Genomic DNA, 26,542 nt, shown 5'->3' on the forward strand with positions numbered 1-26,542 from the left:
ATCCTACGTATTGAGTTTTAATGTTCGTAAGTGATACAACTAGACTTTTTTTTTCCTAAAGTTGTTTCACAGAACTATATTACATATTGTTGGTATGTTTGAGTACCAATTAAAATCTAGACTCCAGGAGTCCAGGTGACCTAAAAAGTCACTTGTTTTGTGAGCGGATGGAGTAAATCATTTTTGTGCTTGCACGGAGTACTTATCAGTGGAAATGCCGTTTATGCAAGGAGTGCTAGTATTTCCGTTTACAAATCGGATACTTGTGTATCTTCCTGGTCTCGCAAAAGAACCCTAGCAAATATAATTCCATTGCAACCCATGGAAACAGACCATCGAAATTTTATGTTATTATTACGCAGAGATTCATCCCAAAAATACTCAGTAGTCTTGAGACGACGGTCAATCAAATCAAACGACAGATAAATGCCCATATATCTCCCCCACTTGATTCACCAGATCACAACGGACCCCCTCCTCCACTCCGGGACCGTTGATCCGGTCCACGTGGTGGACCGCGCACGAGCGCGCCGTCGATTCGGTCATCCGAACTGTTTCGTATCTAACCGCAGCTCTGCTCAGGCAGCACAGCGCTTGCTTGACCCGCGCACGCGCGCGCGTCTGCAGTTGTCTCGCCGAGTCGTGCGGTTCGGTGGCTGCCCCCGTTTCGATACTTGGCACTACTCTACTGGTCTACTTGCCCGTTGCCTGCTCGTCGTTGCCTTATATAAACAGAGCAGTTGTCCTCGGCAACTTGCCCGTTGCCTGCTCGTCGTTGCCTTGGCCAGAGTTCAGAGTTCAGACATCAGGCAGAGGAGAGAAATTCTCGGCCTTTTCCAAGCAGAAGAAGAGGAGGGCTGTGGGCTTTCTGATCGCTGTTCTGAGGGATGACGGCGTGCGGTGGTGGTGCAAGGATGACGGCTGCTGCGGCGGCGGAAAAGATGGCTGCGCCATGGGTTCTTGCTTGCAGCTTGCTGCTGCTCTGCTTGGCGGCCTTTCAGGGTGAGTGCTCAGTCCGACGGTTCAGTTCACCTGCACTTTCTTCCGTTAATTTTTCTTCCGTCTTCTTCATGTGACTATGTGAGCAGTTCACCTATCACCTATGCGTTCTTCTGCCCGTTCGGCGCTGTGCGTTAGTCCGCCAATTAACACTTGGGCTGCAGTTTCGTTTCGTTTCGTTTGATTGATTAGTCCAGTTTATATGATGCATGTATGTAAATGATACATGCTATGTCGCCCGCGCTCTTCCTTCTGTTTTCTTCAGTTCATGTCGAGCTCTTTCAGTAGCCTGTTGTCTAGCTAAAATTTATTCAAGATCTGTTCTTGATACTTTCCCTTTCTTCCCACTGCAATCTTGCTGGCCTTGCATCCCAATTCTCAAATGGTCAGGTACTCAGGTTGGTGGTGTTTCTTAGATCAGTTTTGCGGTTGCACCTGCATTAGGATAAAGTTTTCCGTAATGGGGATACCTTAGGAAAGAGGGCGCCAAATGGTGGCCGTGGCTCGGATAAATTTATTGCCTCCTGGTGGAGCCGTAGAGGTGGTTAGGTTTATCCTTTGTGTTCTTGGTTGGGTCTCTCCGGAAATTATAATCAAACAGGTTTATCTTTTCTTTTTACTTGTTCATATTTTTTAAGCAACAAAAGATTTTTTTTAACACTTCATCTAGTAGCAGGACAAGGACAAGCATTGGAAATGAACTCATGTTTGTTAAGGTCCACGATATATGTTATTTGATATGATGCAGTCAAATTACTGTATCTAATTACTGACCAACTCCTTGTTTGCTATTGTCTGGCCCTATTCATTTGGGCTTGTTTGGCTTATAAGTCATGGCTGAAAGTACCGTTGGCTGGTTTGGTGTGAGAGAAAAATACTGTTCTTCGGCTGATAAGTCATGGCTTATAAGCCAAATACGACAAGTGAACAGTCACGTCGGCCGGTACAGAGTGTGAAAAGTTGGGCCAAGCCTACCAAAGATGTCGATAAAAACATATTTTTATCATTGGTTATTAGATGTTAGTACATCTCACCCGATTTATAGTAGCAGTAATCTGCCCAGCACACTTTTGCGTGACGAAATAGAAAGGCAGAGACCTTTTAAGACGGGCTTTTATGTCTCCCGTCAGATGTCGATATCATCTGAATTTGTAGGAAAAAATTGCAGCAGAGACGAATATGTCATATATATATGCACAATTCTTTTTTTTTTTCCCGGAATTTTCCTTGCATAGACTTGCACAATGCATCAGACAACAAAAAATGAATCTCTCTTTCTAAAAAAAAAGAGAAAAGAATCCATCCTACCGGAATGGAAAACAAGAGGCGAGAGGATTATTTTCTTTGTATAAACTGTTTGGCCCATGCACCATTGGACAAATTTTCTTCTGTGTTCTCACTATAATCCTATGAATCAAGACTAATTAGGGCATCTTAGTAGCTGGACTCTTGGACATGCTATGAGCCTAACTATATGAGACTTTTTGGCCTTAGAATCCATCCTCTAAGCTGCGCAGTCTAGTAAAATTAATTTGATATTTATTTTAACATCTGAACTGAAAGTGATGTGTTTGGACCCTTGACACCAAGGTGTATTTTCTTCGTTTCACAAGCATATCTTTGACTATTGTTTGGACCTTGGCACCAAGTTCAAAAGGTGTATCCATTGCTTATTTTACATCAAGAAGTACTATGAACGACGGTGTTGGTCTTGGTTGTTGCAAATCCTATGTAGAAAAACGTAATAAGACGTGGAGTTGTGAACGGAATTACTACTTGGAAATTTGGTAGCTGCAGTTCGTCCCCTGTAGATTTGTTGGCTGCTGCCAACTACTCCCTTCACTGCTCCGAAATAAGCCACAACCTGCTATGTTTTTCTTCACCATTTCATAATGGCAACAGCTCTCAGTTTGAAAATTTTGCGCGAACTGATGATCACTCATTACTTGTGTTGAAGCTCAAATTCACTTTTTGTTTTGTTTTGTTTTGATTGATGACCCAATCTAATCCTGAGCTATCAAACTAATAATGCAGGAGCTGAGGGTGCGATTGGCGTGAACTACGGCATGATCGCCAACAACCTGCCGGCGCCGGAGCAGGTCATCTCTATGTACAAGGCTAAGAACATCAACTACATGCGTCTCTTCCACCCGGACACGTCCGTGCTGAACGCGCTCCGCGGCTCCGGCATCGGCGTGGTCCTGGGCACGCTGAACGAGGACCTCCCGCGCCTGGCGTCCGACCCGTCCTTCGCCGCGTCGTGGGTGGCCACCAACGTGCAGCCCTTCGCGGGCGCCGTCCAGTTCCGGTACATCAACGCCGGCAACGAGGTCATCCCGGGGGACACCGCGGCGCAGGTGCTCCCGGCCATGCAGAACCTGGAGTCGGCGCTCCGGTCCGCGGGGGTCACGGGCGTGCCCGTCACGACGGCCGTGGCCACGAGCGTGCTGGGCACGTCGTACCCGCCGTCCCAGGGCGCCTTCTCCGAGGCGGCCGCGCCGGTGATGGCGCCCATCGTGTCGTACCTGTCGTCCAGGGGCGTGCCGCTGCTGGTGAACGTGTACCCGTACTTCGCCTACTCGGGCAGCGGCGGGCAGGTGGCGCTCGGGTACGCACTGCTGTCGGCGGACGCCGGTGGCGCGGCGTCGTCGGTGACGGACGGCGGGGTGGTGTACACCAACATGTTCGACGCGATCGTGGACGCGACGCACGCGGCGGTGGAGAAGGCCGGGGTGCAGGGGCTGGAGCTGGTGGTGTCGGAGACCGGGTGGCCGTCGGGCGGCGGCGGCGACGGCGCCACCGTGGAGAACGCGGCGGCGTACAACAACAACGTGGTGCGGCACGTCGGCGGCGGCACCCCGCGGCGGCCCGGGAAGGACGTGGAGACGTACCTGTTCGCCATGTTCAACGAGAACGGCAAGGCCGAGGGCGTGGAGCAGCACTTCGGCCTCTTCCAGCCGGACATGAGCGAGGTCTACCACGTCGACTTCACGGCGGGTTCTTCCTAGGCTTCTGGAGTAGCACTAGTCTGTCCGTGTGTACAGTGCATGTCGGTACACGGCGTTACACCCCACCCCATGGATTTGTTTAGCACATTACTGTAGTCATTACTCGTTACTGATGCATTTGTTCAATAGATACAGATATACAGTAGTACTCCTTCAGTATGCCATCCGTCTCTACTTGACCATTTCGACTGGTGTTCTGCTGACTTTTTTGTGTTCTTCATGGAGCAGCAGCTTTTTTCGATAATGATTCCACCAGGGCGTCCGTGTGGCCGGACGCGTTTCCTCACTCGCTACGCTCGCTCCCTCTCATCTGCACCCAGTCGTCCGCCTCCACCGCACAACCCGCTCCCACCGCTCTGCCCGCGCGCCCGCCTCCACCAGCCTTTGCTCCTCCGCGCTGTAACACCCTCGGTGTTACACTGTACAATCTTTTGCTAAAACACTGCATGTGTATCACATTATGTGTAAATGTATGTAATATAGGGTGTAAAGTAATGTACGTAACTTGAAACGATCATCGAAAACGCGAAACAAAAGTTACATGTCATAGTCAAGTTATAATCACTTAGGGTTTTAGTTCAATTTTTATTAAGCGAACATATTATACAACGCATATACGGAACTTTAATAGAGTTTGTAGTACAAACTTTGTAGATGGCGATGAAATACATGTGGTTGAGAAAGAAATTCACTAGCTAGCATACCGGATAGCTTGGAAATCGAGTTGACGCGAAACCGGTCAAGACTTAACCAAATCTCTTAAGTCGGAAAATAGTTTCACAAGGCCAAGTTTGGCAATTTTTGTAGAAGAATCAGGTTAAGGAGTGAGGAGATATTAGGGCTTGTTTTAGTAACCTAACATGCCCTCTTGAGTGTAGAAAAGTTGGTTTGGCATTTGAATCACCGAATGGGATTTTTTAGATGCTTTAAAAAGCGTGCATGGCACGTTTTGTGTCGAGTTCCTCGCGTTGACGGGGTCACCATGCTCCTGTGCCGTCGTTTACAACAAGCCACAGCCAAACGAACAGGCTGTATACTTGTCGAAGTGGGGCTAACAAATTTAATTGAAGATTTAAATGCTGCTCGACTGGCTCAAGATACAGTAGCTCTGGAATGTTCCTGATAAAATTTTCTGGATAATCATCATGATCTGTACCTATGGGCTATGGTCCTTCATAATATTTGTTGCATGTTTTATGATTATCTATTGGTACTATATTATTTGCCTGCTGTTGATTATATGGAGAGCTAGTTAATGTCCCCTCACTAAGGGACTGCCCATGTGTTATGTTTGCTCTGCAGTCCTTGATTCCCTTATGAACATGTAAAAACAGTTTAGCAGGGTTCATCTGGATTATTACTGAACATTGTTTGTTCTGGTTTCTACCTGTTGCCTATTTTACCCAACTGAAACTAACACCCTGCTCTTTATCTCAATTCTGTATACTGTACTGTTGGTTTATGCTTGTGTTTTTTTATCATGGATTCTTACTGCAGCTGGAGTTCCGTTGGAGAACATTCTGTATCTTGGAGGCCCAAACATTGCTTCTGAGATTTATAACAAAGAGTACGCGAATGCTCGCATTTGTGGAGCTGACAAGTGGAGGAAACCTCTTGCAAATTTCTTGAGGCAACCCCATTTCATTGTATGGGACAATAGTGATCTCATTACTCATGAAGTCATGGGCGGCTTAAAAAATGTATATGCCATTGGGGCTGGTAAGTTTTTTGATCCAGAAACATGGAATTTCCATTCGCTCCTCTCTTTTCCCAGTTCTCATGAGATACTTGGTCAACATCAAACCGATAAAAATGCTATTTTGGCATCTTATCTTATGTTCAGTATTTCCTGCCCTGTTTCATGAAGCATGGCTATTTGCATTGACTGAATGCTGCAATGCTGTTGTTTCTGCCAAATGCAATGTTGTTTATATTTGTCAGACAAGACAGAATCACACTGTAGTTAATACAGTATGCAAAGCTCTCATGTCATAGATTAAGAAAACCCAAATCCAGTAATTAACAGAATGTTAGACCTGGGAGAGTGCCTCCATATTCTTTGTCCACTTCAACCTAGTTATTCTGGAGCCTAATATATCTATCACGTTGCTGAACATGATCTTACCATGCAGGTATGGTGGCGGCCCTTACGAATGAGAGTGCAACCAGCAAATCAGTATACTTTTCACTTTGCACTTCTGAAATGATATACATCACCCATCTTCTAGCCAGAGAGCCCGAGAAACTTGCAGGACCCTTATTAGCTGATACATATGTCACACTGCTGAAAGGCCGCAATGCATGGTATGGGCAGAAGTTAGCTAAGGGAGAACTGACTCTAGAAATGGGGGACAGCATCAAAGGCAAAGGGACTATCCAGGTTTGTGCTGCCAACCTGCCATCTTGACAATGTGAAGTTTGCTCGGGTGCCCTTTAAGTATAGGGGTATCTATATGCTGATCCTTATTCGTTTCTGTGATTTAGGGTGTTTCTGCAGTCAATGCATTTTATGAACTGCTGAGCCAGGGAAGCCTAAGCGTGATGCATCCAGAAACCAAGAAGGCTGTTGCTCCTGTTGAGCTATGCCCAATACTCAAAACACTATACAAAATTTTGATCAAGAGGTTGGAAACTTGTACTGGTGCACTTAGACTCACTGAGTCACTGTTAATGCAGTTTTAGGCTACAAATTCTAATGTGATGTCAGGCACCTAAATTGTTTAACTTTCACCTGCAGGGAGCTCACGACCAATTCCATCCTCCAGGCAATACGTGATGAATCAATGTATGATCCACGGGAACGAATTGAGATGGCGCAGAGGCAATCTCTTTTCCGGCCATCTCTTCTTGGCCTACCTAAATGTGATGCCAAGGCCTAAGATGTGGTGTTTCTTTCTTCCTGCAATACGTATTTGCTGTGGTTTTGCAGGAGGTGCTTACTGGTCTTCAAGATCCTTATTTACGCGCCTCAGATGTGTGTTGGGTGTACACTATAGAGTTGGATGATGGTATATTTAGCATATGCCAGGATAAACTTCATTGCCCGTGTCTGTACATACAACCTGTTGTGATTCAAATTTATTTGTCATTTAGACTCACTACTGGAAAACTGTACTTTGCCGAGTGCCTGAGACTTTGCCGAGTGCTTTTTATCGGGGCACTCGGCAAAGAAATATTTTGCCGAGTGCCGCACTCGGCAAAATAAAGCACTCGGCAAAGGTGGCTTTGCCGAGCGCCATGCACTCGGCAAAGCCTGGCTCTCGGCAAATCTAGGCTTTGCCGAGTGCCGCGGCACTCGGCAAAAGTCCCACTCGGCAAAAGGTGGCCGGCCCGTGACGGCGGGCATCTACCGTCAGACTTTGCCGAGTGCCTAAGGGATGGCACTCGGCAAAAAAAAATTTATTATTTTTAAAAACTTATTTTGCCGAGTGTAAACCTTGGGCACTCGGCAAATTTTTTTTTAATTTTTTAAAACTTATTTTGCCGAGTGCCAGCGTCAGGCACTCGGCAAATTTTTTTTTTATTTTTGAAAATCAGCTTTGCCGAGTGCCCCCTGGGCCGGCACTCGGCAAAGCCCACTTTGCCGAGTGCCCCCATGGCACTCGGCAATTTTTTTTTGATTTTGGGCCCAAATTTTTTTCTGTGGCCTTGTGACAGTATTTAAAACTCTATTTTAAAATTTGGAGTAATTTTGACTTTTTTTGATATATTTCATTAGTTTATTTCGTTTCGTCTAATTGTTTGGGATATTTCAAATTTGAACTGCAGGTACATGGAATAATGGACTTTAGTCATCCAAAAATTGATACTCATGATATTTACGGTATGTTTAGGCCGTATCCAGAAAGTCACATGAAATCTCGAGTATCTCGTTGACGTAACATGTCGAGGTACTTGCCGGAAATGTGATTTTAAATTATATAAAATGCAAACGAAGTCCGAAAATCATGAAACTTGTCGAGGCGTTGTGTTATCACATGTGGAGGCTATGGTAAAAAATTGTAAAAGTTTCGAGCAAATTGTGACGTCGGATGCCAAAAACCCAGACATGTACACTGTTCACGAAAACTCTTTTTTCTCTACTCTCTCCTTTTCTCATAGTGACATCTAGGAAGATGAATAGAGGACTCTTGAAGATGCTTTGACAACTAGTTAGAGACTTTGATGAAAATTAGCTCATTTATTAGTCCTTATATTTACATAGACTAAAGCTAATTTAGACTACTCCCTCGATCCTGAAATATAGTGTAATGTGACTTTTAAAATTTGTACTGAAATATATAGTGCATTCTATGTAACGACTCCGCCTAGAGATTTAGCAAATGTTTGTTAAAAAACAAAATTTGAGAAGAAACTTCTTATTAATTGGATATAATCTATGGGTACATACGTCATTTCAGTGTTCTCATAAGTTATTTTAAAATTTTTAAAATACACTATATTATAGGATAGAAGGAGTAAAAATTATATGGTTAATAATTAGCTCTATGCATCACGTAAGTCCGTAATAGCTTCCTACACCGAAACGGCCGAACCTACTACCGTAGTCGTCATAGCAACAGTAGCCGCCAAGACAAAACTAGTCCACCACACCACGTCACTCTCCCTGATGTCACCCGGTACTTGTAAGCACAGTTCATCTCTTCCGCCACACATCTCCCTAAACACGTCCTATTTGGCATTCATACCTCACCTAGTGTACCTATATAATACACACGATAAAAAGATGTGTTATACATTAATGAGGTAATATTTGCCGACTAGCTTGGCTTGTACGTGTGCACAGCACCAAGCGGTGGTACGTGCATGGCATGCAAATATTCTCAGCCGCAAAGCAAACAAACACATGCTCCTACCGTCTCAAAATAAATATATATCTCATTTCTTGAGGAGCCACAAAGCAATGTTTTTTTTCCTATTGTAAATTAATTAATTAAAAATTATCTTAAAATGTTAAAAAATCAATGACTTCGACTTATTTGATATATTACCTCCTAAGTAAGTAAAGGGTCACGTAGCTTTGTCCAATTCTTCCACCACACATCAGTGCTGATTGCGACAGGCCTGTTTGGCATTCATAGTTTGTAGGAGTACGTACTCCTAATGTGTTGAAGTATTATCATCACACGATAAAAAGATCTGTTCGCAATAATGCATGTATCTGCTGCCGACTAGATTTGGCTTAATAGTAGTATACGTACGTAAGTACGTGTGCACACAACCAAAGCGATGGTGCGTACGATTCAAAAAAAAAAAGCGTTGGTGCGTTGCGTGCAGATATTCTCGTCACAGAGCAGACAAACACGTACACATCTTACGAGCACTGCACGCGCGCGCTCGCAAGTTAAGCTACCAAAAACTGCCACGGGACTGGCGTGTGCAGCTCCTGCACTCCAGCATTGGACACACTATGGTTTGATTAGTCAGCGTGACACCAAATTCAGCCAAGAAACACACGGCCGCTAGCTGCACATAACACACGGGCACAAGAGCGTGTCCCAGCTGCTAGCTCACCATAGTTTGCAAACGGCGCCGCTTTCCCATGCACCACACTGCTAAAAAAATGTTAGTAGCAATTGGATATTTTTTTAGGGATGGCTGATGATGGAGTCGCCCCTACAATGGGCATGCTCAGGATCCACTCACCAGCCGCCCCTACAAATGGCACAGTAGGAGCGGCTGATGATACGAGCCGTCCCTATAAATGAGTCGATTTGTAGAGGCGGCTCACTCACCAGCCGTCCCCGGTGTTGCGATTTGTAGGGGCGGCTCAATCACCAGCCGTCCCTATAAATCACACTTGTTCATCATGAATAGTTGTGATTTTTTTAATCTCTGGGTAAAATTTGCAACTAGTCTTTCTTCCTCATACTAACTCCAAATGTGATGATTTTTTTCTAAAATTTTCTAAAATCATGCCCTATCAAGTTACTATGTTGATTTGGTAATTCTTTTCGTTTGATAAAGTTTGAGCAATTTAAATTTTCAAATTTAAAAAAATGACAAGTTCTAACAAGATTTTGAAACATCAAATGATTTCAGCTGAAAAAGTGATGAATACCAAAGATGTATAACTCATCAAGATCTATAACTTTTATTTTAGTTATTTCTTCATCTGACAAAATGATAGTAAACATTGTTCACAAATCAACATATCTTTCATATAATTCATGAAACTATGAGTGATATATGAATTTATGAACAATGTTTACTAACACTTTGTCAAATGAAGAAGTGACCAAAATAAAAGTTATAGATAGTAATGAGTTCAACAACTTTTATATTCACGACTTTTGTAGTTTAAATCATTTAAGATTGCAAAATCTTGTTTGAAGTTGTCATTTATTGAAATTCAAAATTTTAACTGTTCAAATTTTGTTAAATGAAAAGATAATCAAAATAAAAGTTGTAGATAGTGATGTTTTCAACAACTTTTATATTCATCACCTTTACAACTGAAATCATTTAGTGGTTGAAAATCAGGTTTGAAGTTGTCATTTTCTGAAATTCAAAATTTAAATTGTCTAAAATTAGTGACAAAGATAGATAACTAGACTAAAATGATAGAGAATGATTTTAGAAAAATTTAGAAAAAAAATCATCACATTTGGAGTTAGTATGAGGGAAAAAACTAGTTACAAGTTTTAGCCACATATTAAAAAAATCACACTTGTTCATCATTGATCATCATGAACAGTTGTGATTTTTCTTTTTAATCTCTGGGTAAACTTTGTAACTAGTCTTTCTTCCTCGTACTAACTCTAAATATGATGATTTTTTTCTAAAATTTTCTAAAATCATGCCCTATCAAGTTACTGTGTTGATTTGGTCATTCTTTTCGTTTGACAAAGTTTGAGCAATTCAAATTTTTTAATTTAAAAAAATAATAAGTTCTAACAAGATTTTAAAACACCAAATGATTTCAGCTGAAAAAAATGATGAATACCAAAGATGTATAACTCATCAAGATCTATAACTTTTATTTTGGTTATTTCTTCATTTGACAAAGTGATAGTAAAATTATTCACAAATCAATATGTCTCTCATATAGTTTATAAAACTATGAGTGATATGTGAATTTGTGAACAATGTTTACTAATACTTTATCAAATAAAGAAGTAACCAAAATAAAAGTTGTACATAGTGATGAGTTCAACAACTATGTTCACGACTTTTGTAGTTGAAATCATTTAAGGTTTCAAAATCTTGTTTGAAGTTGTCATTTATTGAAATTTAAAATTTAAACTGTTTAAATTTTGTCAAATGAAAAGATGACCAAAATAAAAGTTGTATATAGTGATGTGTTCAATAACTTTTATGTTCATGACTTTCTTATTTGAAATAATTATGGTTTCAAAATCTTGTTTGAACTTGTCATTTATTGAATTTCAAATCTCGAACTGTTTAAATTTTATCAAATAAAAGATGATCAAAATAAAAATTGTAGATAGAGATGTGTTCAACAACTTTTATGTTCATGACTTTCTTATTTGAAATCATTTAAGTTTTCACAATCGTGTTTAAGTTGTCATTTATTGAAATTCAAAATTTGAACTCTTCAAATTTTGTCAAATAAAAAGATGACCAAAATATAAGTTGTACATCTTGATGAGTTCTACAACTTTGATGTTTACAACATTTTCATTTTAGATCATTTTTTGTCTTAAAATTCAATTCGAAGTTCACAAATTCAAATTTTAAAATTTTTAAATATTTTTTTATTTTACAAAATAAATGTATCATTATATCTATATATATAAGCAAGTAATTTTTTATGTGTACGAGAAAATATAGCAAATTATTTTTATTACATTTATACATTTATATATACATTTACACATTTATAAAAAAAATGCAGAAGTAATATTTAAAAATATACGAAAATATTTGTAGGGGTGGCTGAATCAGAAACCGCCTCTATAAATACATTTGTAGGGGCGGCTGGTCTTTAGAGCCATCCCTACAAATGACTCTAGGTATATATTCTAGAGCATAGTCGGCTCATCTCGGCCTAGTCACTCACAACCGCAAGATTTAGGATCAGACGGCTGAAAAAACACCTCTTGGCAAACCCTAGCATATATAGTCTCCACACTAGGAGAAGCCCTTTCATTCCTCTCCATTATCACTCTCCCTATGCCTCTCTCCTGGCCACGACGCTTGGCCCTCACCGCACCACCAATGACATCCTCCTCCACCTTCTTCCCCACTGAAAGTGCATTTAGCCCTTTAGTGGGTTTTGGATGATTCAATGACAACGTGATTAAAGGTCTAACCCGTGTGCTAAGTGTGGACAGGTAATAGGTTATCTCACAGGTACTTAATGAAAGCCAAAATGATGTGTTGTTGTATAAACAATCTAGTTCAAGCATAAGACAACAATGCAAATGGAATTTATACAAAGACTTATTTATTGTGGGATTTTTATGTACTATATGAAAGCAAGCTCATAAGAATTAATTAATGAGATATGAGGGATTGCATATGGAATGGTCTCATATTTGAAGCTTGCTAAATTAAAATGAAAAATATAACAATACAAATGAATGGATGATTCAACACAAGATGTGACTTAATGGCTTGAGATGGTGAAGATAGCAAGGAAAGGCTTTGAGGTACTAAGCAAGGGTAAAGGGCAAGCGATGGCTTGGCGGCCGAAGAACCTAGCTAGGGTAAAGAAGAAAGTACTTGCATTTAGTTGAGGTACTAATCAAGCTATGATGGTTATGTCTATGTGGAGGATCAAATCACTATTGAAGTGTTTGATAGAAGTGACTTGATATATTTGGGATTATTCAAATTTGATGAATGAAATCAAGTCACATGCTCAAGATGGCTATGCTCAAGTGAAAAGATCAATATCAACATATTGGTACCCTCACTTGATGAAGAGTGGAATACACGGCTTCGGTTGAAAGAGATCAACTCAAAAGGTTTAAATTCGTTATATTTTTAAATTTGAGTTAATAGGAATGCCATACTATTAAGAGGGATGCATCATATTGATAGATAATGTTTCATAAGTACTCAAGCCAACCCATGTGAGTTTTTAGAGTGTTTGAGAGACAAAAGAGCTAACTGTTTTTTGTTGGTCTGGCAATACCGGATGATATCGGACGTGTCCGGTCTTTGCCCAGCAATGACAATATTGTTGATCTCGAGTTGGTTCATCGGGAGTTCCGACATGAGTCGGAAGTTTCGACGGTCAGGAGTTCTGGCAATGGTCGGGAGTTCTGACATCTCATGCTTAACTAACTTGAAGAGTTCACTATGGTGGTCACACCGGACGTGTCCGGTATTGGTATGGACGGCCAGAAGCCAACAACTATTTTTCAAATGTCTTGAGGGTTGGGAGTTCCGACGATCGAAAGTTTCGGCATGTGTCGGGAGTTCCGACACCTCACATACTTTAACTCAGTTACCATGGTTTTCAAATATGTTGAGGGTCGAGAGTTCCAACGTAAGTCGGGAGTTCCGACGGACGGAAGTTTCGGCATTCATTGGGAGTTTCGACGCCTCACAATGTTACTATAACTCAGTTACCGTTGGCGCAGTTGAAGTCTGTCCGATATGCAGGCAATGGCTATAAAATGGCTAGTTTTTCCAAGAGGGCTATAAATACCCACAAGCCTCTATCTTTAGAGGCTGCTGATTCTGCAGGTTTCTATACATATTTTTTTAGCCTTGCCAACTCTCCCAAACCCTCTCTTAGTGAGTGTGTGATCCAAATGGCAAAATCCATTTGTGGGTTAAGAGAGAATTTGAAAAAGAGAGCAAGCCACCACTTGAGCACTTGTGCATATTGTCTATTTCATTATTCACATTTGTTACTCTTGGACTCTTCGGTCCTAGATGGTTAGGCATCGCCGGAGAACACCCGTGAGATTGTGGTGTGCCTCGCAAAGTTTGTAACGGTCGATTCCTGCCATCTCGAAATCAACTAGTGGAAGGAGGAAAAGGAGTTGAAAAAGACTCTAGCTAGAGTGACCTTCGTGGTATTCTCTAGGGCTGACCTTCGTTGGGTCGCCCGCATCCCCCTCAACGGAGAGTAGGACTCGAATGAGTCCGAACTTCGGTAAAATAAATATCATGTCTCAATTCGCATTTCATTCAATATTTGTGTTGCTCTTGCTTTTGTGCAGGTTATCTGTGTATATTGTCATATCTAGTAGGTACCTGCAATTTGATTTGAAGTTAGAAATCGAAAGAAGCAAGTTTAGGGCTGTTCCACTGAAATCGTGTATACCAGATATGTCCGGTATTGATCACTGTGCCAGGTTGTTCTGCTGAACACGTGCATACCAAACACGTTCGGTATACCTACCGGACATGTCCGGTATTTCCTACCTGTGCTGAATATATTCATTCTCTGTTCTAACTTTGTATTGCAGGGTTGTAGCTTTTAGATATATTCTTTATACCTTGTATACTCTGTGGCTAACTTGTGAGGGGGTGGTACTACTCTTTATTTGGAGTTTTCATTTTGAAAACTCCCTTTACTAATCGTTTCCGCATTTAAAGGTGTTAATTTTCAGAAACGCCTATTCACCCTCCCCCTCTAGGCGGCATCCTAGGCCCTTTCAATTGGTATCAAAACAAGGTTCTTACCTAAAGCTTCACCGCCATGAGAAAAGGATGTCGACGCCTATCGAGTTGGAGCCAATGCTTCTCCAAAATGATGGTTCAAACTTTCTACCTTGGTTAATTCTTGTACTCAATGCTTTTAGGGATATTAGTCCTCTTATTGAGCATATTGTGGATGCAAGCATACCTCTTCCTATAGTTGATTGGAGCAACTACAAAAATTTGTTAAAAGAGGAAGAGATATGCGTGCAACTCAATGCTCAAGCTATTAATGTCATGTTGAGTACATTGAGTGTAGAGATTCAAGATGAGACAATATTCAATGGACAACCACCTCCGAAGAGTACTCATCTCATTTGGACTAGACCTTTTAATTTATATGGAAAATCCAAATGTGATGATACACTTGAGATCGAGTCAATGGAAAGTATGTCTATTGTGTCTTCATGCAGCGAAGAAGCCTCATAAAACCTCAAGAGTGCTGAGCCGAAGCAAAAAGTGCAAGCAGCGCATTACTTGCTGTCTGTCTACACATCGGTATGCCTACCGGACGTGTCTGGTATGGCCGAGGCAGCAGAGCAGCAAGCAGCTGTTTGCAACGATGCTCAAGCCCGATGGCGATCAAGTGGTGAGTCAACCTTAGTATCTTATGATACTCATCACTTATGTCTCATGGCCAAGAAAAGCAAGAAAAAGAGTAACAAGAAAGATCAAGAAAAGGAGAAAGCTCAAGTAGATGATTAAGATGAGAGTGATGTTGAAATTGAAGACAGCTACAACCTTGATCATCTCAACCGCAAAGACAAGTTCATCATCATGAAGATAGTTGAAAAGAATGATAAGCTTGAAGAAGAGATTGTGAAGCAAGAGCAATCACTTCAAAAGCAAGAATTGTTTCTCATCTCTAAGATGGAAAAACTAAAGGCTCTAAGTGAAAGGTTTAAAAAATTATCAATTGAGCATGCTTTAGTTACTAACTCCTCTTCTAGTGTTTCACAACTAGAGAAGAAAAACTTTGAGCTCAAGACAAGGCTAGATGAACTATCAAGCAAGTATAATGTGCTACAAGCAAACTATGTTCATCTAAAGTGCTCTCATGAGGAAGTAGTAGAATCAAGCATCATGCTTGAGGTAGCTCATGAGGTTGTGATCACATCGGTTAAATTTTCTCAACCTCTCACACATTCACTCACTAGTACACCATCTCAATTAAATATTTCTTGTACTAATGAGTGTGCTCCTCAAGCAAGCCAATCTTCGAATGAGCTAAATCTTATAGAAAACATAGAGCTCAAAGAAGAGGTGAAAAGGTTAAAGAAAGATGTGATTCAGTTGAAGGGTAGGGAGAAAGCACAACCTTCTCAAGATAACCGTGATAACATGGTGAAGAAGCTTGAGAAGGGTTCAAACCTTGTTTCTTCCAAAGCCTAACAAAAAAATCACATTTCAAGTAAGGCCAACACAACCAAGAGCAAGAAACATGGAAAAATGTTATGCTATGGTTGTGGATTATATGGACATGAGTGAGCAATGTGTCTACATAAGAGTTGGGTCGACAAGTGTGAAGTGGCCGAACAACAGGCCTCAAACAAGTTGGCCAACCAAAAGAAAAGTGATGAACAAAGCTCTTGTCTCATAAGAAAGAAATTGGGACATCCTACCAAGAAATGCCCAATGTACAAAGAGGCAAGAAAGAAAGCCTAAGTTGCAACAAGAAGATGCTATGGATGCAATGAGATAGGCCACAAGGTTGATAGATGTCCATACAAGCAAAACAAGCATAGAGCAAACAAAGGCCGCATATGCTATGCTTGTAGAAGAAAGTGGTATCTAAGCTATGAATGCCCTAAATGGTAACGCTCCTAAGCCAAACACATTTGTTTATAATGATAAGCTTAGGAAGACCACAAATGGAGTTAGCACTAGCAAGGTGATGTGTTCACCACAAACTAGTGCTAAAGCCATTTGGGTGCCTAAGGACTTATTGACTAACCCAAAAGGACCCAACAAGAGTTGGGTACCAAAGTGTGCTTAGGTTAATGATGTAGGTACTTGGTGATGGGATGAAGGCTTCGGGGTGGTTGAGCAAGCAATTTGATAATATTCATTCAATCTATCAACCAATTCTTATCATAATCTCTTATATGGTTGACCCTGAAGATAATTTAATGAATATATCATATATTTCATCCTCACCATTGGTAACAAGTACCTAAACCTTATAGGATAGCCACCTTGTTCATTTTGTGTTCAATAGTTCACAAATAGGCATATTTGTGAAATATTGAAAGTGGCTAATTGAAAAGTATTTTACTTTGCCATATGATGCTTTTAATGGCTCTCTAGTGGAGCAATTTATTTGTTGAGATGCAGGGCATAAAATAAATACTATCGCTAAAATGAAGAATCACAAGCAGCAGGTTATTTGTTTCTGTCCTGCACCTATCGAACGTGTCTGGTATTACTATCGGACGTGTTCGGTATGGACAGGGACAGAAAGCAAGTGTTTCTGTTCTGCGTATTCCGAACATGTCCAGTATTGCAGGAACCAGAACACTGATAGGATTACAACTGAGTCTTTGATCCACATATTTTTATATATCCTCAATTTACTCAGAAGCTTGTGGTTTAACAAATCTAAGTGGACTTGTGAGCATCTCTTGAACTTAAATTTAAATATGGCAAATTGTTTGGTTGTGGTTCAAAATAGAAAATTGACTCCTAAAATTCTTAATAGAATAAAGTGCTAGTTGAAAGTCATTCAAATTACTTAAAGCACTGATTTAGGGGGAGCGCAGTTTTCATTTTGCACCTTGTGGACTAACAAATTTATCTAGCATTCTTTGTAGTCCTTTGGATGAAAAATTGATTTCGTATCTAGCATGATTATTTGGCAATTAAGGTCAACAAAAAGATTATCATGATATGTATCTTCTTAGTGGTATTCTTGTGGGCTCAAGGCAAAGGTATATTTTTACATACATGCATTGTAAGTGCATCTAAGGCCCTTTATATGTTAGAATGTGCATTTGTGTGACATAGGTTAGAAGTTTTTCAAAACTCATTACTAGCATGTATAGGTGGTGTGAATTTGAAAAACTATTTGAATCTTGGTCTTTGTGATCTAGCCTTGTCATGTGATAATTATAGCTCTCCCTGATTGTTTGATTGACTAATTACACATGACATGGCTTTCTTAAGTCCACAATCTACTATGTCTCACAATCTCTCTCTCAAGTAATCAAAATCTATATATGCCAAATATTTAAAAAAGAGAAGTGCTACTTATGGCATTTGGATAAGAAAAGTATTTACATCTTGTTTGGATCAAAGACATACATGTTTTTGGATCAAGAAATGATATAGAAGGGGATTGGAATTAAGTAAATGAAATTTGGAAAAAGATCAGCCAGCCCGCAAATACCGGACGTGTTTGGTATGCCTACCGGACGTGTCCGGTATGAGCGGAGCTATAAAAACGGCCGGTACCCCTTCGGCCCTTATCCTCTATCTCTCTTTTCTCTCCTCCAAGTTGACGCCACCACCGCTATTCCATCATATTGGCGATCGAGTGATTCCACCGAGAAAAAGAAGAGAGGGGGATTGGATTAGAGGAAATTTGCATCAAGATCGAAGGCCCCGAGACTTGGATTTGCAATCGCATCTTCATTCACTCTCTCAAGGTACCCTAATCCTGGACCTCATCCAATCTAAGTGGTTAGGGCATGATTTTGGAATTCCTTCGGTAGAGATGCTACATTACTTGTCTAGAAGCTATGCCCAAAGTTTGGATTGGATTGGTTGAAGATTGAGCGAAGGACCCCGGTTAGGGTTGTTGTCCGCTCATACCAGACGTGTGCATATGGGACAACAGAGCAGGCTTTGCTCCCTTGTTTCAATCTTCTCGGTGATTGATTCATAGGATTAAGTTTAATTGTCTATTGTGTTTTATGAACCTTGTGACCTAGTTTGGTTGAGGTGATTGCAAAGCATAGGATAATTATTCTTATTTCTATATTTGGACTAAAATAAACAATCATTTAGGCATGTATCTAAAATTCCTTGCATATATTTGGATACAATACAACAGCCATGAGTGGAAGATAGGAGCCTAGGTCCAAGCATAGGCATGATCCAGTTTTGGAGAAACACAAGAAGGCAAGACAGGAAATGCATCCTAGATTTACTCAGCAGGAGCAGGGCAGCAGCAAAGGACTCTCCAGAGCTACTAGGGGTGCTCCACAGTACAAAGAGGGATGCAACAGTTCTTCCTCTAACACAGATACAGAAGAGTATAGTGTGGAGCCTAGTACCAGAAAGAGAAAAAGCACTAACAAGATTCAGATGGTGGCAGCTCAGATGATGAGCAAGAGATTGAGGAGGAGCAGGCAGTACCTCCAGCTCAGCACCAGCCAGGTTAGGGTATGCACTATGGTTTACTTGAGCCACATCCACCTAGTGTACCCTCTTATGTTGCTAGAGTTGACTATCGGGGGAAAAGGCACTGACCAGAAGGGCCAGAGATGAAAGAAGAATTGATCCAAGGGGCTTGTCGAGGATTCAGTTTGATCATCGATTTTAGACAGCCTTTCATATGGACTTCTACACCAGTGTGATCCTCGCCAGGAACCTAGTGATTGCCATGTCTTAGTGGATTGACTGGCAGTACATTAGGATATTTACAGAAGGCCTCCATTGATCATGCTATTGCCATTTGTTAGCATACATGGGTTTATGAGATTATGGAGTTCTAGCATGACTAGAACACAGAGGTGGTAGCTCAGTTCTACTGCCACCCTGTATGTTGAGGAGGATGAGAGGCGTATGCACTGGATGCTTGAGGGCCAGTGGTATAGTGTTGATTATGATGCTTTTGCAACTCTACTTGGCTTCTCATATGATGATCTTTAGAAAGATAGGATCCATACTGAGTAGGTGTTACCTCTAGAGCAGCTTGCCTACATGTACCCACTAGGGGGATGAGAGAGGAGTAGCAGGGAAGGTTCTAGGTCTTCACTCTAGTTACAGATACCTAGACAGGATGTTCAGGAAGACCATTGATTGCAAGGGTGGAGATAAGAGAAACATTGCAGATTACTCCAGGAACCTGCTCCATAGGATGGCACCTGATGCATGACCTTTTAGCAGTCTTTGACTTCATATGGTGTGAGATCAGGAGTGTCGACGAGAGGCCCCTCAAGGGCTGTGGTTTTGCTCCCTACATCATGCACATAATTGAGCAGATCATAGGACATACCTTTGAGTATGACAAGGTACATAAGGCCCTGAAGATTGTTGCAGACTTACCTAAGGTTGGGGTACCTATAGCAGGACCAGGAGGAGGAGTAGCAGCACAGAGGCAGATGCACCTGCAGGTGGTGTAGCAGCAGGACGAGCTTCCCCTCTACCACACGCTCATTCACATTCTTCTTCACATCACCGCAGTCCTCCTTCTCCTATTCACAAGATGTTCAGTGCTATCTTTGGGATGTGCAAGGACATACGGACCTATCAGCAGAAGGAGAGGGAGGCTAGGAGGAAGGATACTCGAACTTTGAAGCAGATTGCTTCTAGACTTGAGCTTGATCCCCCTAGGTCTCCACTTATCAGATGAGGCAGCTAGTGAGCCTAAGACTGAGGAGCAGCAGCAGGGTAGGTATGACATAGAGTTTGTTGAGTTCCTTCAGCTGATAGCAGCAAGTGGCAGGCTCTAGAGCACCCTGACACTTACCACTTTAGGCTCGGGTGCCTACTCACTCTCAACCACGTTCTAGTGCTGTAGATGAGTATGCTTCAGACTGGTGGAGTGACCTCACGGGTAGTTTCTATGACCCTGTCTGGTGCGGGTGGTTCTCGTCCAGTCGGTGCTACACGCTCAGATGATGAGGATGCTGGTAGAGATGAAGATGATGATGAGTGATCATAGCTTTTAGGACAGCTTGTAGCCCCTTTGACCTTAGTATGTCATTGTTGGACCTTTGTGGTGATAGATGACAAAGGGGGAGAGAGACTGATTAAAGCTTCATGATAGTTTTATTTGCTTATCTTTGTACCTGAAGATATGTACCTACAGGCTGTAGTTTCTTGAGCTTCATTAATGTAATATTTTGAGCTAGATTGTATCATGTGAGAGATAAGACTCACTTATGCTTTATCTATGTATCTCTTGAGACATGATCTTTATTTATATTATATTAGTGGCTTGTGGACTTGAGAAAATGTGTAATAAGTGCTATGTGTGACATACATGTGTTATATTTATTTTCATAAGGACTATGCATGATAGAATGAAAATACTTGATGTGATGCCTTTATATTTATTCTTGTGTGATATATCTTGTCATATGCATCACGGTTTTACTTTATCACATACACATGCACCCCACGGATGCAATGATTTAGGGGGAGTCTCCTATATGTTCTAGTATGCGCAATTGATATTTGAGGTCATTTTGTGAATTCTAATCATAAGCACATATTAAGGGAGAGCCTCTCATAAATTATTGAACCTAAAAGTTTAAATGTTTATATTCTTTTATAAGTTTTAATCAAGTTATCATCAATCATAAAAAAGGGGGAGATTGAAAGTGCATCTAGCCCTTTAGTGGGTTTTGGATGATTCAATGACAACGTGATTAAATGTCTAACTCATTTGCTAAGTGTGGATAGGTAATAGGTTATCTCATAGGTACTTAATGAAAAGCCAAAATGATGTGTTGTTGTATAAACAATCTAGTTCAAGCACAAGACAACAATATAAATGGAATTCATATAAAGGCTTATTTATTGTGAGATTTTCATGTACTATATGAAAGTAAGCTCGTAAGAATTAATTAATGAGACATGAGGGATTGCATATGGAATGGTCTCATATTTGAAGCTTGCTAAATTGAAATAAAAATATAACAATACAAATTGAATGGATGATTCAACATAAGATGTGACTTGATGGCTTAAGATGGTGAAGATAGCATGAAAAGACTTTGAGGTACTAAGCAAGGGTGAAGGGCAAGCGATGGCTTAGGCGGCCGAAGAACCTAGCTAGGGTGAAAAAGAAAGTACTTGTATTTAGTTGAGGTACTAATCAAGCTATGATGATCATATCTATGTGGAGGATCAAATCACTATTGGAGTTTTTGATGGAAGTGACTTGATACTATTTGAGATTATTCAAATTTGATGAATGGAATCAAGTACACGTGCTTAAGATGGCTATGCTCAAGTGAAAAGATCAATATCAATATGTTGGCATCCTCACTTGATAAAGAAGTGGAATACACGACTTCGGTTGAAAGAGATCAACTTAAAAGGTTTAAATTCGTTATACTTTTAAATTTGAGTTAATATGAATGTCGTACTATTAAGAGAGATGCATCATGTTGATAGATAATGTTTTATAAGTGCTCAAGCCAACCCATGAGTTTTTAGAGTGTTTGAGAGACAAAAGAGCTCACTGTTTTTTGCTGGTCTGGCAATACCGGATGATACCGGACGTGTCCGGTATTTGCCCAGCAATGACAATATTGTTGATCTCGGGTTGGTTCGTCGGGAGTTCTGACGTGAGTCGAAAGTTTCGATGGTCGGGAGTTCTGTCATCTCATGCTTAACTGACTTGGAGAGTTCACTGTGGTGGTAATACCGGATATGTCCGGTATTCATACCGGACGTGTCCGATATGGACGGCCAGAAGCCAACGGCTATTTTTCAAAAGCCTTGAGGGCCGGGAGTTCCGACGTGAGTCAGGAGTTTCGACGGTCGGAAGTTCCGACATGTGTCGGGAGTTCCGACACCTCACATACTTTAACTTAGTTACCATGGTTTTTAAATGTGTTGAGGGTCGGGAGTTCCGACGTAAGTCGGGGTTCCGACAGTCGGAAGTTCTGACATTCATCGGGAGTTCCGATGCCTTACAACGTTACTGTAACTCAGTTACCGTTGGCGCAGTGCAAGTCATACCGGACGTGTCCGGTATGCATATCCGGTATGGCAACGGCTATAAAACGACTAGTTTTTTTTCCAAGGGGGCTATAAATACCCCCAAGCCTCTATCTTTGGAGGCTGCTGATTCTACTGGTTTCTATACACTGTTTTTTAGCCTTGCCAACTCTTACAAACCCTCTCTTAGTGAGTGTGTGATTCAAATAGCAAAATCCATTTATGGATTAAGAGAGAGTTTAAAAAAGAGAGCAAGCCACCACTTGAGCACTTGTGCATATTGTCTATTTCGTGATTCATATTTGTTACTCTTGGACTCTTCGGTCCTAGACGGTTAGGCGTCGTCGGAGAACACCCGAGAGATTGTGGTGTGCCTCGAAAAGTTTGTAACGGTCGATTCCGCCGCCTCGGAATCAACTAGTGGAAGGAGAAAAATGAGTTGAAAAAGACTTCGGCTAGAGTGACATTCGTGGTATCCTCTAGGGCTGACCTTCGCTGGGTTGCCCACAGCCCTCCTCAATGGAGAGTAGGACTCGAACGAATCCTGAACTTCGGTAAAACAAATATCGTGTCTTAATTCGTATTTCATTCGATATTTGTGTTGCTCTTGCTTTTGTGCAGGTTATCTATGTATATTGTCATATCTAGTAGGTACCTGTAATTTGATTTGAAGTTAGAAATCAAAAGAAGCAAGTTTATGGCGGTTCTACTGAAACCGCGTATATCGGACACGTCCGGTATTGATCGCTGTGTCATGCTGTTCTGCTGAACACGTGCATACCGGACACGTCCGGTATTTCCTGGCTACGCTGAATATATTCATTCTCTGTTCTAACTTTGTGTTGCAGGGTTATAGGTTTTAGATATATTCTTTATACTTTGTATACTCTATGACTAATTTGTGAGGGGTAATACTACTTTTTATTTGGAGTTTTCATTTCCTTTAGTAATTGTTTTCGTATTTAAAGACGTTAGTTTTCACAAACACCTAGGCCTCGTTTAGATGCTGAAAAAATTTCAAACTGATGAATAGTATCATTTTCGTCTTATTTGACAAATATTATCCAATCGTGGACCAACTAGGCTCAAAAGATTCATCTCGTGATTTCCAACTAAACTGTGTAATTAGTTATTTTTTTACCTACATTTAATACTCCATACAAACGGCTAAAAATTGATGTGATAGAAAGAGAGTGAAAAAACTTGGAATTTTGGTGGCATCTAAACAAGGCGCTATTCACCTGCCACGGCATCTATGTCCTTTCACCCACCACCCGAACTCTGTTGGTGCGAGCTCCTGCTTGTCTCCGACGCATGGCGGACGGAGGAGTGACGCGCAGCCCCAGGCGGATGGAGGCGGCGGCGCGCAACCCTAGGTGGTGGCAGCCCTGCGAAGCACGACCGATCCAGCGGAGGCCATAAGCGCCCCTCCACCAGATCCGGCACTCAGGCCCCTCCAGCGGATCCGCCTCAGCCTCCGCGTGCGCGCGCGCTAGCCTTCCTCTGCCCAGCCGTGGAGGGGCATCCATAGTGAATGGATTTGTGGAGCAAGCAAATCCCTTCGTTATAGGTTAGTACTCGTACTCATACCTCCGCCTAGATCCCTTTGGCCATGCTCACGACGCCGATATTCTCCATCGTGCTCACCTTGTCTACTTATCTCTGTTGAGGAGGGCACGGATCTCCTTCGGTCCATCTCCTTCGAGACTCTGGTGCTTAGCAGATCAGGTACGTCTGCGGCGAGACCTGGAGGACGAGATTGGGTAAGTGCTGTGGTCTTGGCTGCTGAGGAGATGCTCGCGGCTGCCAAATCCTTATGGGACCATCTCTCCCATCTGCTCGCGGCGGCGGCGGAGGACCCCGCCGTGGCGCAGGCCGCCACCTCCCTCGCAGGCACTGCACCTTCCACCATCACCACAAGTAACGATGCTGGCCTCCCTCCCTTCGTATCTCTGTATTTCGTATCTCTGTATGTCGCAGTTCACGTGCTTTCTCTGGCTTGCAGGGCACACAGGGCAGTAATCTCCGTGAGGCCTTAAATTGGTGAGTACAGGCCTCAAATTAGTGATATTATTTGAGAAAAATTAGAAGATGTATGATGAGTGATTAGTGATAACTTCTGTTTTTTATGTGCCGAACAGTTGGTAGCCGTGTTATCTACTAGCTAGTAATAAAACAGTATCAATATACAACAAGGCAAGCAAACAGTATCAGATAGCATTAAAATGTCTGTTTATATCTTGTAATTACAATTTTTGTGGTTTGATGTGAGAATCAGAAAGCATTATTTCATTTTTCTTTGAAAACGTTGGTTGAAAGATAGGAAGCTGGAACTGATAGTAATACTAGGAATAATATTACTTATTTTGCTGCTACTGCATACATCCATAAGAGTGAAACACAAACTCCCTAGTATGAGGGCCGTTTTGATCAGCGGCTTTATATAGACAACTGCATGCTTTCTATTTTATTTGGTCAAACAATTCAGAATGGTGCATATGCGTGTATACATAGTGCTTGGCTAGATTATTTTTGTACTTGTGGTAGAGTAGACACAGTCCGTATGCATTCTTTGCTTACGGTCTTTAGCGTCTGAATATAGGTCTGCATGTGCATTGTGCTAGAGACAGATCAACAACATGTGGTTTGTGTAATCTAATGTTTATATTCACAACTATATTCTCTATCTTTTTTAGTTAAAACTTATTGCCTCTATCATGACTGATATGGAAATCTTTTACAGGGCACCTGAACCCGCAAAGAATGATAGGCGACTTTTACATTAGATGCTCTAGCTATATGAATTTGACATTGGTCTTACCTTGTAGGACGGTTTGGACTTGTGGAACGAATTAGACTTGTGAATTATGTCTATTTAATGATGGATTGCATATATTCTTGTGAATTAGACTTGTAATGCTAGTTTATATAATGCTCTTGTGCTTGTTTTTATATTTGAATTATATATAACGTTAGATGCTCTAGTTTATATATATTAACTTATTCTGTAGCTACTTTGAGTTACGATAATTACTATATTAATTTATAAGATTATAGTAACTCCTTACTAAGTGGTTTACTATAACGTTATGGTAAATATTCCTCATGTGTTATAGTAACCTAACTATCATAAATATGTATTGATATTATCATAAATTAGTATATAAAATTATCGTAAATTGAGGTGGCTACAGAATAACTTATTTTGTTATATATAGGGAGAGTATATTCAGTAGCCAGCTATAAAATAAGTTATTCTGTAGCCACTTCCATTTATGATAATTTTATATACTAATATACGATAATGTCAACACATATTTACGATAGCTGGGTTACTATAACACATGTGGATATTTACCATAACGTTACACTAAACCACTTATTAAAGAGTTACTATAATCTTGTAAATTAACATAGTAATTATCGTAACTCAAAGCGGTTACAGAATAAGTTATTTTGTAGCCAGCTACATGGTAGTAGCTATATATATATTCTGGTCGAATTTAAATTGTAAATTTAAATTTTTTTTTTACGAAAAAATATGCTGTAGGGGCGGTTTTAGACTGATCTGCCCTTACAAATTGATTTGTAGAGGCGGCTGGTGTGTTACTAGCCGCCCCTACAAATCGATTTATAAGGGCAGTTCTCAGACCGTCCCTACAAATACATGATTTATAGAGACGGTATGGTAGGGTCGGCTGGCCGAGCAGCCTCTACAAAGGCTCACCAGCCGCCCCTACAAAACGTTTGTGTAGTAGTGCCATCTACTACAAAAAAAAAAAAAGTAATAGATAGTGACCTTTTCACCAAACCGCCGCCATTTTAATTTATCCATCCAGTAATAGAATACACAAACAAAGAACACGTCCACTTTGCCATGGACTCGTGCATCGTCGAAGTTGAACTAGAACTTCGTTTTTTTTCTTTACCGTCTACCTCCTACGTGAATTAACATTCTGTTTAGCATAGTCCCCCCCCCCCCCCCCCCCCCACACCCACCCCACTCTCATGTTCCT

At 41.1% G+C, this 26,542-nt stretch overlaps 2 protein-coding genes and 1 long non-coding RNA gene across 4 annotated transcripts; all 3 read left to right on the forward strand.

The window, feature by feature from the left end:
* Positions 1-763: 763 nt before the first annotated feature.
* On the forward strand, positions 764-4,280 carry LOC136515042 (putative glucan endo-1,3-beta-glucosidase GVI). Its single transcript, XM_066508736.1, has 2 exons — positions 764-1,002; positions 3,034-4,280. Exons 1-2 carry the CDS (start codon positions 888-890, stop codon positions 4,005-4,007), a joined length of 1,089 nt encoding a protein of 362 aa, XP_066364833.1. The 5' UTR covers positions 764-887; the 3' UTR covers positions 4,008-4,280.
* An 885-nt stretch (positions 4,281-5,165) lies between these two features.
* On the forward strand, positions 5,166-6,886 carry LOC136515937 (probable glycerol-3-phosphate dehydrogenase [NAD(+)] 3, cytosolic). The gene is made up of 5 exons (XM_066509386.1): positions 5,166-5,175; positions 5,505-5,726; positions 6,140-6,387; positions 6,492-6,631; positions 6,745-6,886. The coding sequence occupies exons 1-5, from the start codon at positions 5,166-5,168 to the stop codon at positions 6,884-6,886; spliced, it is 762 nt and encodes a 253-aa protein (XP_066365483.1).
* A 16,898-nt stretch (positions 6,887-23,784) lies between these two features.
* LOC136518337 (uncharacterized) lies at positions 23,785-25,470 on the forward strand. 2 transcript variants are annotated; one of them, XR_010774468.1, is made up of 4 exons: positions 23,785-24,096; positions 24,200-24,446; positions 24,532-24,569; positions 25,270-25,470. It is a non-coding gene; the product is annotated as an uncharacterized lncRNA (long non-coding RNA). The 2 variants fall into 2 exon arrangements; XR_010774467.1 differs by having other exon boundaries at positions 23,785-24,446.
* The last annotated feature ends 1,072 nt before the right edge of the window (positions 25,471-26,542 follow it).

The sequence above is a fragment of the Miscanthus floridulus genome, chromosome 17 (genome assembly GCF_019320115.1).
Source record: "Miscanthus floridulus cultivar M001 chromosome 17, ASM1932011v1, whole genome shotgun sequence".
NCBI lineage: Eukaryota > Viridiplantae > Streptophyta > Magnoliopsida > Poales > Poaceae > Miscanthus > Miscanthus floridulus.